We start from the raw sequence: 12784 nt of genomic DNA, 5'->3' as shown, positions 1-12784 counted from the left end.
AAACAAATGTTATCCAACAACATTACAAAAAAGAGGGAAAGTGTTTATCTTCATCCTCTAAACTATATTAAACAAAACACTCTATTTTCCCATCTATCCCTACTCATGAGGATTCTTTTATGTGTAGCTCTGTGTAAACATACACTCAGTTTTAATCATATAAGAACTAAAGCAGTTCTTTAGAACTATACAAGTAGTTATAGAATAGTATACTTTGTTGTTGTTTATCCCTTTTTTATTGAGCACCAATTCAAACCAAGTCAAAGAGGTCGGGCAGAGAGGGGTGCTGTAGTTTCTGAGAGTAAAGATCCATGAGCACCCGAGGACAGAAGTCTGACTTCTAGCTCATATGAAGATGACACTCACTTGTACAACAAGTTTTTACACGGGAACTCTTTCACACCTCACAGATAGAACACAGGGAGAAGAACAACCACGCAAGAACAGGACTCGATACCGGGACTGCCAGATCACGAGGAAGACGCGCTACTAGGGATTGCAATACCGGGATACCGAATACCGGTATTTTGAGCCATTTGTACAATTTTGTAATACCGGTATTCACAAGTTTAAATACTGGTTTTTCGGTATTTACTAGAAATTTTTAAAATTATCTGCACTATATGTTCAGGGATCGCCAACATAGCAAAATAGTATACGTTTTTGTTTTTATGTCTCCCTGACGGGCGAAATTAATTAGCTAATTAATGGCTTAATTAATTGCTTAAATCTAAATTAGCGAAACATGTATTATCCCTGAAAGAAGATATTGTATCCATAACGACTAATGGAGCAACAGTTACGAAAAAAGTTGGAAAGTTGAAATCAGCAATTCTGCTATGCTCATGGAATTCAATTAGGAGTAATAGATGTATTATACCAAAAAAAATAAAGAACAGAAGAACCCAAATACTGTTGATATAGAAACTTCGGATTCCGACATTGAATAGAGTAAGAGTGAGAGTGATATTGACAATGAAGGCAATGACAATGTACTTGTTGAAGAAGATATTGCTAATGAGAATGAAATATTAACCCATCAAGAATTGCTTCCTATAATTTCTAAAGTTCGAAAAAATGTTAAGATATTTAAACGTTCCCCTACAAAAAAGGCCATATTATAAATATGGCATATATTATATATGCTAACTGAAAATAAAACAAAATATATGTTAATAATAGATTCTAAGACACGTTGGAACAGTTTACTTCTAATGATGGAATGATTTTTGAAATTTAGAAATCTAGTCCAAAAAGCAATAATCTACTTAAACCTGTAAATTAATTTTTCAGATAGTGAATTCGACTTAATATCCAGATCTATATCAGCTCTACTTCCAATAAAACTGACTATAGAGGCATTACGTCGGAGAGATTGTAATTTATTAACAGCTAATGAAATAATAAATTTCATGCTGCAGTCAAGAAAGAACAGCACGTATGACTATCTGAAGAATTATATATTACATTGAAAAATCGCACAGAAGACAGGCATACTGAAATAGAAAATGTCTTATGGTATTTACATAATTACAAGGATTTTAAAAATGAAAATGAAAAAGAAGAAAAGAAAATAATCAATTCAAATCTGATTAAGTTTATAGTAAATTTTCTTAAAAATTTTTACCCACAAACCAATCCACATTCAGAAGAATTCGGTTCAGTTATTGAAGATTTTGATGACACTAATGTCGATAGTGAAAAGGAATTGCCCCTTGAACAAAAATTAGAATTACTGATAAATAAAAAAAAATTCAACAAACCAAAATAAAATACAGAAATCAGCTATATCCAAAACCATCCGACGATGAAATTGACTTATTTGAAGATGAGGGATTTAGAGGCAAATACTTAGAAAAAGTATATCGCGCATTGCTAATAGTATCACCAACTAGCGTAGATGCCGAAAGAGCGTTTTCGACAGCTGGAAATTTTTACACAAAATTACTTTTCAGGTTTAATGACAGTACAATTGATGCATTATATTTTTTAAGATCACATTTCAAAAATTTATAATAGTACCACAGATTGAATAGTAATATTTACAATTTTTTTGTGATTTAAATAAATAGTTCCTTTACTTTTTTGTGATTCTTTATATACTGTTATAATTTATAAGTTACATATTATTTTTGAGATATTTACACTCTCTTATAAAACTGGCAAATAAAACAAAGAAACACCTGTGTTTCCTTTCTTTTTCTAAAATTTCTAATACCGGTATTAAAACTGGTATCCCGGTATTAAGATCTAAAAAATACCGAATACCGGTATTGAAATTATGGTCCGGTATTGCAATCCCTACGCGCTACCCCTAGGCAGGACGCCGGCATATTTTACTTTTACGGAACAGTATACTTTTAAAAATATATAGAGTAAATAGGTAAATAATGTGTGAACATTTCATAAACAATACATGGTTTAATTCTGTTCCATTGCAACAATTAAATATTTTACGGATAATTATGCAAAAAAAAAAAAAATATTTTAAATTGCCAAAACTCGGGAAAAATTTGCAAGATTGTTAAATTAATATTTAAAAAAAAAAATACTTGAAAAAAAATCTGAAACGGTGTAAAACACATTTTTGTGCAATAATGTTTCAGAAGTTATCGTGAGAACCGCTCCAATTTTATTTAAATTTTAATTGATTAAAATTGTAATTAAAATTTCAAAAAAAATCGCTCCGAAGGGCACATTTTCTATTTTCAAGGTACCTGTAGATCAAACAGGCTGGACTATAGAGCCTAAATGCACACATGCACAATCATCATTATTATTAATATAGATGAAAGATCATGACCTCTAATGACTGATATGTCATTAGTGCCATACAAATTTAATTGCAGGTGATAATAAGTGTTTGTATTTTAAGATTGTATGCAAAATATTTTTATATTAAGACCTTGTGTATGTATATTTTTAAAAATGTTTTATCTACGTGCACCCCCCCCCCGATGGTTATTTCTTAATTGAGGATGACACGCTCCTGGCATGGTAGTTGATTCTCGCTATCCTGGAGGGTACACGAAAAGGTGGGGGTCTCGCTCCTCCAATCGATGAAGGGACGTACTTTCTTAGGGAAGGGTTGTACCGTGGCCGATGATAGCCTTTAAGCCTCGTTTTATATCCGTGTGCCTTCGAGCGGTCAGTGATGTGACTTATCTACGTGTACAATGATAATTTATCGAGAACTATTATTATGTTTTTTCGAATAAAGTCGACAGCAATAAATATTTCATGTACAATATATATCGTCAAGAACTTTTTTAATATATAACTGCAGCATTATAGCATTTGTTATAAATACTCCGAATTTTGCAAGCATCCTGGTCTGCGGGTAGCGCGTCTTCTCCATGATCTAGGTGCCCCGGGTTCAAGTCCTGGTTCCGACATTGTTGTTCTTTACTCCGTGTTCTATCTGTGAGGTATGTGAAAGAGCCCCCCCCCCCCTTTCCTGTTAAAAGAGGTTGCGCAAGCGAGTATGTGAATATCATCTTAATACGAGCTAGAAGCCAGACTTCTGTTCTCGGGGCCTTTACCCTCAGAAGCCACTGCTCAAAACTCGGTTTAAAACGCTGACTTCTTCAGCGGTCTTGTCAAGTGCCATAAGTAACAACAGCATACTCCGAATTTTGATTTCCAGTACTGAAGCACAAGAAAGTTTTTAAAGGTTTCATAACGACTAATTAAATAGTTAATTTCTTTTTATTAAAAGACATGAAATAATCTTTCTTTAGAAGCGACGGATACATCAGATAGATTAAATAATTTTGAAATATCTTTATTCACAACAATCAGTTTGAACTCAAAGGTAAGAAATATATTGTTCACTTTTTGTGCAAATAATCGAAGATAAAATCTCCTTTTTTATCACTACTATTATCTTTTTTTTATCATTATTATTAGCTTTTTTTTATCATCAATGCGCGGCTGAAAGGGGAATTCCTCTCCTATTACTCGATAAACGACTCGCAGTACGTTTCCGCTCTTTCAGATATGGCGTGCGATAGGAAATATTTTGCGATCACTTGGCGAATAGAAAATTACAATTTTTATTATGGAACACGAGGAAATGGTCTTTCCAGTTCATCATTTGTCATTGACTCAGTAAAAGACGTCTCATGGACGTTACAGATAGTCCCTGAATCAGGATTACAGAAAGAACATATAGTTTTTTATATCCAAAGCGCAGGTAGTCCACCCACCAACTCCGCATTTGATGTGGAACTTTCCTTTTTCAATGATGACGATTCTTCTCCCTCATTCGAAAAATCATTTTCATCAAGCAGTTGGAATTGCCTTAAAATATTTAATTGTTACATACCTCACAATCAAGTCTATCGCAAAAAAGAAAATAAATTCAAGCCACCTGAAACGCTTACAATTCTTTGCAGATTGTATAATACCGACGAATCCTTTTCAGAAGCATGGCAATGTTTCACTTGCACTCGAATACAAGTGGAAAGAACAGCGTTCATTGGACAGGTAGAGGAATTTGGCAGTATTTTTCCTCGCGAAAAGCGGAATTTGGCGATAAAGTCTGCTTCTGCAGAAAAACAGTTGTTCTCATTGGATTTAACTTTGGCTGGTGGTATCGGTAGCAAAGAAAATATTTGGATTGAAGTTACACCCGTTGATAAGGATTTTGTAAAATTTTGTGTTTGTAAAGTATTTGTATTGGATTCCGAAGGAATGAAGATAGAATGCGGGAAAAGTGAAATGCTATTTAATAAAGAACAATCAGAAAATGTGAAATTCCTACTGAATGTTACCAAAGATTACTTGACTAGAAGATATTCTCAATTTTTATCAAATGATATCCTGACTTTGAAATTCGAATTTGCTTTTTCCACCGGTGTTGAATACAAACGAATAGAAGATAGTGTATTTGGTAATCTTACATTTTTTATGGAAACTCCAATTAAAGTCCCCAGTGCTTTGGATGATTTGACTTGTTTGTTGAAAGAAGGTGTCCTCTGTGACACCAAACTTCAAACAGAAACTGAAACATTTAAGGCTCATAAGAGCATTTTAAGTGCACGATCTTCGGTATTCAAAAGTATGTTTACCGCCGACATGAAAGAAAAGATTACTGATTGCGTGACCATCGAAGATTTAGATGCAGAAGCAGTTCGTCTGATGCTTATGTTCATCTATTCGGATAGATTGGAAGACATGAATTTGGAGCAAGCAAAAGGCCTCTATTTCGCTGCCGATAAGTACAACATAATAGCCCTGAAACACAAATGCTCAAATATTTTGAAGAGCAATCTCCAGCTATCTAATTGCTGTGAGCTCTTACTTCTGTCAGACAGGCATCATGATGAAGATCTGAAGAAATGTGTGCAGGGATACATTGCAGACTATCGTGAGGAAGTATTTCATTCTAGTCAATGGTTGAATTTAGAAAAGAGTAATCCTGAACTTTCAATTGAAACTTTTCATGCTGTTTATCTGGGAAAATAGAAAAATGGATGCAGTAAGTAATGTAATAGTTTCTGTTTACATTTTAGTAATCACGAAATTTTAATAATCGCTTTTTTTATGCATTATGGTTCATAGATTGTTCTAACTAACAGTACACTCCCGAGTATCCGGCCTAATGTGGCGAATGGGCAGGCCGGATAACAAAAAAACCGGATAAGTAGTAGTTCTAGTAACTCATTTCTTTGCCCATCAATACCAAAAGACAAAATTTTTAAACCAAAACTTACTGTTACAGTACGTATTTTCTTATTTCTTATTGAATACTAAGCCCTCCATTTATCTCAAGCTGCTTAAAATGTGAACGGAACCTCGGCCCGTGAAGCATAGAAGCAGTTGCCAGTAGCCTCTCGAGTTAAAATAAAAGGCACTGTACTGACAGTTTATATATGTTTATATACTGCATTACAAGAATTTATTAAAGAAAAAGTAAGTTAAATAATATAAACTGTTCACATTTTAACATAAATTCTATTCACTTCACCGTGGTATACTTTAAGAAAAATTAAACATACATAAACAAGAACAATTTACGAATCCTGTACGTACTGTGAAGCTAAAATCAGAAACAGCGGCTACAATTGAGGTCCGTTAGACATTGACAAAACAATGAACAACGAGCAGAACGCTGCTTTTTTCCCGTCTTTTCCTGTTGTATTTTGCAGACGCCCGGTTTCAGTGCCATAGCAATGCTTTGTCTTCCTTAATTAATTACGAAAAAAAAAAAAGCTAGGCCGGATAGTCGCGAACCGGATACTCGGGAGTATACTGTATTATCAAGAAGGCTGATACTAAAATGCTGTATGGTTTTATTTCATATGTCCAAAGTTGCTACATTTCTTGTTATTTATTAATCTGTTCGTAAAAGAAGTGCTAAAATATGAAAATAAAAGTAGAGAAGAGAAAATAGTTTTAATTTTCGTTTAACTGGAGGAAAACTGCAAAATCACCGTCTTCAGCACAGTTAAAGATTCCATAAAGAATTATTTCCTTCTTTTTCATTAGTTTTCTTACTTCTGCATCGCATTCCTTTAGTTGTTTTAAAAGATTTTGCGACATTTTTTCCTATCCAATTTTTGAAGACAATTTGGTGTTCAAAGTAGGTTATACACCACTTGTGTGAAGCATTTAAATTTAATTCGTTCTACACATATTTTTTTAAACATTGCAGTTTTCCCTCAACTAAATTTTCGCTATAAAATAGTGGTCAGTTTTGGAGTTGGATTCCAGGAAGCAAAAGATCCGTCTTGTGTATGAGTTTGATTCAGTCTAAATCCTACGTCTAGAGTCGCACATCCAACTTTGGTTTTGTGTGAAAGTGTGGAGTATCAGCTAACTTACCTCATTATCCGATCATGGTGCAAAATTTCGAAGTCTGCTTTAAAATAGCCGTCTTTTTGCATGGAAACGAGATGTAAATATTGTTACATTACATTAAAAGGAACTCTAATTGTATCTGTTTTATGTGAATCATATTTCGCATACAAAAAGATAAATAATTTGAATAATGAGCGTCATGGTTAGTTTCTTTGGCATATAAATACCCGTGTTAATTGCATTGGTATTATAAATATCGGCGAACTGACGCTACTTGAAAGTTGATTGACGGAAGACATCGCGTTATCAAAAAGTTTTGCCAAGCCGTTGCGCATGTCCGTGCACGAAGCATGCCGGGATTGCTGAAAAGGAAATTTTCGCTCTCGCTAGAGTAGTCATACTGCCTCTTTTTTGGTCAAAATTAGATGTTGATTTTTTTTTTTTTTTTTTTTTTTTTTTTTTTTTTTTACAAAACGCTTTGCTTAACGGATTTTTTTTAATTTCAATTTTAACCTTGAATTTGCCTTTGGCTTTATCTTTAGCTTTATTCGCACTTCCGAGTCTTAGAAATATTTATGTAATAAACTTTACTTTTTTTGAACAAGTTTTTAATGTTCCATTTTTTTAAATAACACTTAAATTTCATAGTTCTTTAACGGTGCCGTTTTTAGGGAGCTGCCGTCCGACCAATGAAAATAATGCTACTAGCCTAAATCCCATATAAATAAATTTGAAAAAAACACACAAATTCTTTGATACATAAAATATTATAAAAATGTAATTAATTTGTCAAGTATAATTTTTATAAGTAATTTTCTGTCTGCTTCATTACGCTGACGTAGTTATTATTATATTTATAAACTCCGAGCGTCTGCTAAAATAATATTTCATATAAACATGGATGACTTCCAATTGAGACATCTCTATCTCTACTAATAATAAAGATGTGTGTGTGTGTGTGTGTGTGTGTGTGTGTGTGTGTGTGTGTGTGTGTGTGTGTGTGTGTGTGTGTGTGTGTGTGTGTGTGTGTGTGTGTGTGTGTGTGTGTGTGTGTGTGTGTGTTTGAGAGGGACGATATACCAATTGACCTAGAGTTACGAATATATTTTGGAAAAAATAAAAAAAGAGCACCTATGAGCGATTTTTAAAAATTTTAGTTGGAATTTTAATTTTTTAAAATTAAACGAGATTGAGGTTTTGTCCACAATGTTTCTTTACAGCACGATAATTTTATACCATTTTAAAATTTCAAAAAATTAACTTTTTAATAGTATAGTATAACTTTAATGACTGTGTAAAATTTTCCTGAATTTAAGCAAACTTTCAAAATAACTTTAGCCTAATTTTTAACAATAGTTTGTACGATAGTTTATAAATACAAACTACTGAATACAAAGTCTTCAAATATTACTGCCGTATACTCACCATGATAAATGCCTCTTTTTTTATTTTGATGCCTTATTTATTTAAAATTAGACTGCGCTATACATTGCTTTAATTTGTTAATGAAAAATTATAATAACTAACAACGGATAACTACAGTACTATCAACATCAGATTTAATTTACCTACAGTCAAGCTTTGAACTGTTAATTCATATACTGGCACAGATAGTTTGTTTTTGATTCTTAATGGATCTAAGTTTCATTTGCGATTTCAGAATTAATTGTACTATCTAAAAGAGATTTTTTTAAAACATATTTAACTCTTTAACATCCAAGCACTTTTCAAGTGGCACTCCCTTTAACATCCAGACTTTTTCAGCATGGCTCTGAAAGACATGGACTCTTCCTAGCTGAGGGGCAGTTACCCCCCGCACTCTGAAGTAATAAAACTGTCGACGCTCTACCTTGAATAATTGCCTTGCGGTTTTCCGCAACGAGATTCATTTTCCATCAGCTTAAGAGTTTTATTCTAATGTATTTATATTTTTTAGTGTGAAGTGTTTCGCTCATCATCATTGTGGGGTATTTTTTTTTACAAAAAATTTGAAATTTATTCTATAATTTAGAAAATAGGTTTCTTTTTTTGTAAGTTTTATGTTAGGCTTACAAACTATTTAAATAAAAACTTGCTTTACTAGCAATTTCAAAAACATTTTTATGTTTCATTTAATTCTCAATAGGCTTTTACATTTTTTTGTTGCCAAAATTAAATAATATGTCATATATTACCATGTAAAATTTTTTTACATAGTAATGTAAAACATACATTATATATATATCAATGCAATTAGTTCATTTTTTAACATAGTATAGATGTGAATGCTTTTCAGTGATTAACAAGACAATGTATTAAATCTTCATTTAATACCAAAATAAAAACATTCGTTGGATAAAAAAAATGTTATTGCTCTTTTTGAAAGATGTTTAGAAAATAATATGTTCTTTCAACACTCAGCTAAGATTTTTTTTTATTGTCTTTAGCATTTTTTTTCAGTATAAACGATTATCTTTATTGAATTTTTAAATATAAAATATTATTTTGCATTTACGATAGTGATACTAAGAGAAAGGTTTTAGAACTTTAATTAAATTTTTAAAGAAGTTTTCACATTTTTTTCCCCCAAAACCTTACGAATTCTTGCTTTTACATTAAATAATCGAAAAAGAATGTAGGGTAAATACAAATTCCAAAAATATCTTTATTTTGCCACTCATTTTTACTAATCTTTTAAAATATAACTATTAAAATTTTTTTCTAATCAAAGGAATATATTACGTCAAACCTTATATATCTCATCTATCGAATTGTTTCAATAGATGAGTTAACATATTTTTAAAACTTCATTTTATAATGAAATACAAACATTTATGAAATAAAATTCGGGGGAAAAATTACTCAGCGAAATATATTTCGAAAATACATTCCTTCAGTTTTCAGCCTGAACATTTTACTAAAATATTACATTCTTCATAAACTAAATATGAAGATTTAACACATTTAAAATTACATTAATCATAAATATTACGTTTTTAGTATGAACTGTCATGTTGAATTTTTCAAGCTGAATTTCTGATTTTAAAATGTTATGTGAAGTTTTCTATAGTATTGTTAAGACAAGATAAATTTTTAAACGAAAGCTTCCTGTTAAATTTCCCCAAATTTACACACGAGGGAATCATTTGCAAATTTTTCATAATATGTACATTATATAACATTTTTTGACTCCTCATCTCTCTCTCTCTCTCGTTCATCTGACCGACGTTAGTTTCATCTCCTGCTTCTTTGCTTAGAATAAACGAGAGATCAGCTAAAGTATCATTTTTTGACCAACCATCATCTGATAGATCACTGTCACTTTCATCAGAATCAAGTAAAATTGCTTTAATTTCTTCTTCAGTGTGTTCACGATTTCTTTTACTCATAATGAAGAAATAATAAGCGTTTCAATAGAAAAATTACTCTGATAATCCAAACACCCGATTCACAGTACATAAAATAAAGAGTAGCAATTCACAACTGAAGAGAAATTTTCAGAATGGCATTCTAAAAAGGAACTCAGTATTTATATAACTCTTTGAAGAGGGCGATAAAAAATACTCTCAATCTTTTTTTTTTCTTTTTTAATTCTATTTTAAAAGCGGTAGTTTGTACACGGCCTAAGAATTTCCGACAGTCCTTTGATGAAAGAATAAGATGCTTGGAGTGTAAAACGACTTCCTTCCATAGTAACAACTGTCGCTACCCATTTTGTGAGAAAACTGCGATGTGAATAGGCCGCAGTGTCAATGCAATGGTTTGTCTTTATATCATTACAATAGTCTTACTACTGAAAAAGGCTTCTGATGCTTGTCCGAAAAATAAACAACGTGTCGGTATCCTTATATATCATTCATCGTTACCAGAGAGCTTCAGTGGAAAATTTCTTTTATAAATGGCCATAAAATCTTTCTATTTTCATGTGTTGTTAGCTCAAAATTGGAAACTAAAACCCTTTCAAAATACAAAATGTACGCCAACAACCTATTTACTGAATCCCTCCTCAACCCCTACCGCCCTAAGGCACAGGGGAAACTACTGTGAAAAAGCCGCGATTGTCGAAGATAACGAGGACCTCCTGGAGTGTTCAGTAGAGCAGCCTCTTTTAATACCCATCTCCCCTAAAACGGCTAGCAGCCGCCCCAAACCGCCCCACGTGGATATTATAGGGTAAATTCTCAAACCGCCCCAAACCGCCCCGCTGGAATCGAGAGGGTTAACAAAGTTTATCATAGTCATTTATTTGAATTTTCCATATTGTCCTTGGTCTTGAACACAATTAGAGATTTATTAAATTCTGTAATTTGAAATAAAAACTACTTTATCGCATGCTTTAATTTTAAATTAATATTACAATATGCTACAACACGAGGATTACTGTAAGAATTTTTTTTATTTTATAACTGAGCAGGTGGATGAATCAAATGGTTGCTGAAAGCAAATAATATTTTTATTAAATACAGTCGAGTCAGGCGAGCAGCTAGTTCGCCGGGTGTATTAGTTATATAAGTTTTAAGATAAATACTTTTTTTTATAACTCCATGCTTATGATTCCATCAAATTGAGTGTTATTAAAGCCACGTGATATATTATTTTAATTGTTTTAGTTCTGTTTATCATGTATATGAAACTTTCTAATGGAGATGATTTCATGAAATCATAGCGCTTTTAAAAATGTAAATGCGTGGTTTATCTATAACGGTATTGAAACTTCGCTATTTTTTTATCTGTCTCGTAAGCTGCACAAATCTTTATTCTTTAATTTTCAACAATGGTAAAATAATCACGTGATCACTTGATGAAATAATGAAAATGGTTTGATTTTCAAGACAACAATGTAATCTGTTGTTGGAAATTTATCAAAAAAAATTTTATAAAAAACTGCCAAAATTCAGAAAAAAATTTATTTGTTTTATTTTATTTAATCCAGACTTTAACTCTTTCAGATCTCTTCGAAAGGCTGTCTATGGTTTTGGAAATGCCTGTCCAAGCATTCACGATTTTGGGCTCAATTTGTTTTGTTCGCATCTGGTTTTATAAAACAGTATCATGATTATTTTTCTTACTCTGTAAAAAAGAATTAATTTTTTTGAAAAAGAAAATAAAGCATGCTTTCTTATATTTTTTGATGTTCATAAACCGGATATTCTCACTCAAATCTTTACTGAAAATCACCAAGTATTTTCCGTCAATGTATCTAAAACTAAAATGCAACAATTTGTGATCTTAGTAATATGTATAAAAATCACACAAAAAAGGAAGGAATTATAAATTTTAATTTTTTTTTAATTACAAATCATTTTTTATATAATGAAGAATTTACTTTTTTACAAAGTAAACTCTTTTCCTTTACCATTTTCTTTCGGCAGTTACATATACTTTTCTAACGAAAATGTTCTGCTCTTATGATGGTACAAAAATAATTTCTTTAATTCTCAAACTATGGATTTCGACTTCAAATTCGCAGAACAAAAGTTTGGAATTGAGGAAAATCTATCAATATTTTATAAAACTGTGTTATTTGTCTACTATATTTTAAACGCATGCCAGCGTTAATCGCTAAAAAAATGCCAAGATGTCACGTTTATTGCAACCAGAGAATAATTTGCTAAAAATGGCATGCAATTAATTTGATACAAATTAACCCAAAAGTTAGCCAACGAACAGCGTTTAATATGCAAATACCAAAACTGCTATTTCTAGAAATTCTTAATCATATTATTAAAACAAAAAAAGATGTTGAAATAGCAGAACATTCTTAGATTTATCTTCATGTTTCCAAACTCATTTGCTTATCTGTTTAGTCCAATATTTTGCTGGAGCTCGACAGGCTAGACCATTTGATTTACAATTACCAAATTTGGTACATATATAGCTTGAGAGATGGAAATATGCTCCTCCGAATTTTTAAAAATTCATTAATTAAAAATCCAATTAATGTTTTGGCACTTTTCCGTGATAATGTCCAAAAAAAATTATATCGTTTTAAAATTTAAAA

The 12784-nt window shown here is 31.7% G+C and overlaps 1 protein-coding gene across 1 annotated transcript; it reads left to right on the top strand.

Moving 5' to 3' along the window:
- Positions 1 to 3972: 3972 nt before the first annotated feature.
- LOC129988727 (speckle-type POZ protein-like) lies at positions 3973 to 11900 on the top strand. The gene is made up of 2 exons (XM_056096995.1): positions 3973 to 5482; positions 11733 to 11900. The coding sequence occupies exon 1, from the start codon at positions 4000 to 4002 to the stop codon at positions 5467 to 5469; it is 1470 nt and encodes a 489-aa protein (XP_055952970.1). The 5' UTR covers positions 3973 to 3999; the 3' UTR covers positions 5470 to 5482; positions 11733 to 11900.
- Positions 11901 to 12784: the final 884 nt, after the last annotated feature.

Source organism: Argiope bruennichi, chromosome 10 (assembly GCF_947563725.1).
Source record: "Argiope bruennichi chromosome 10, qqArgBrue1.1, whole genome shotgun sequence".
NCBI classification, from domain to species: Eukaryota; Metazoa; Arthropoda; class Arachnida; order Araneae; family Araneidae; genus Argiope; species Argiope bruennichi.
The sequence above is the reverse complement of the archived record's forward strand: the minus strand, read 5'-3'. Positions and strand labels throughout refer to the sequence as shown.

Coding starts and splice junctions, on each gene's coding strand:
- LOC129988727 (XM_056096995.1), top strand. CDS start 4,000: ATGGCGTGCGATAGGAAATATTTTGCGATCACTTGGCGAATAGAAAAT.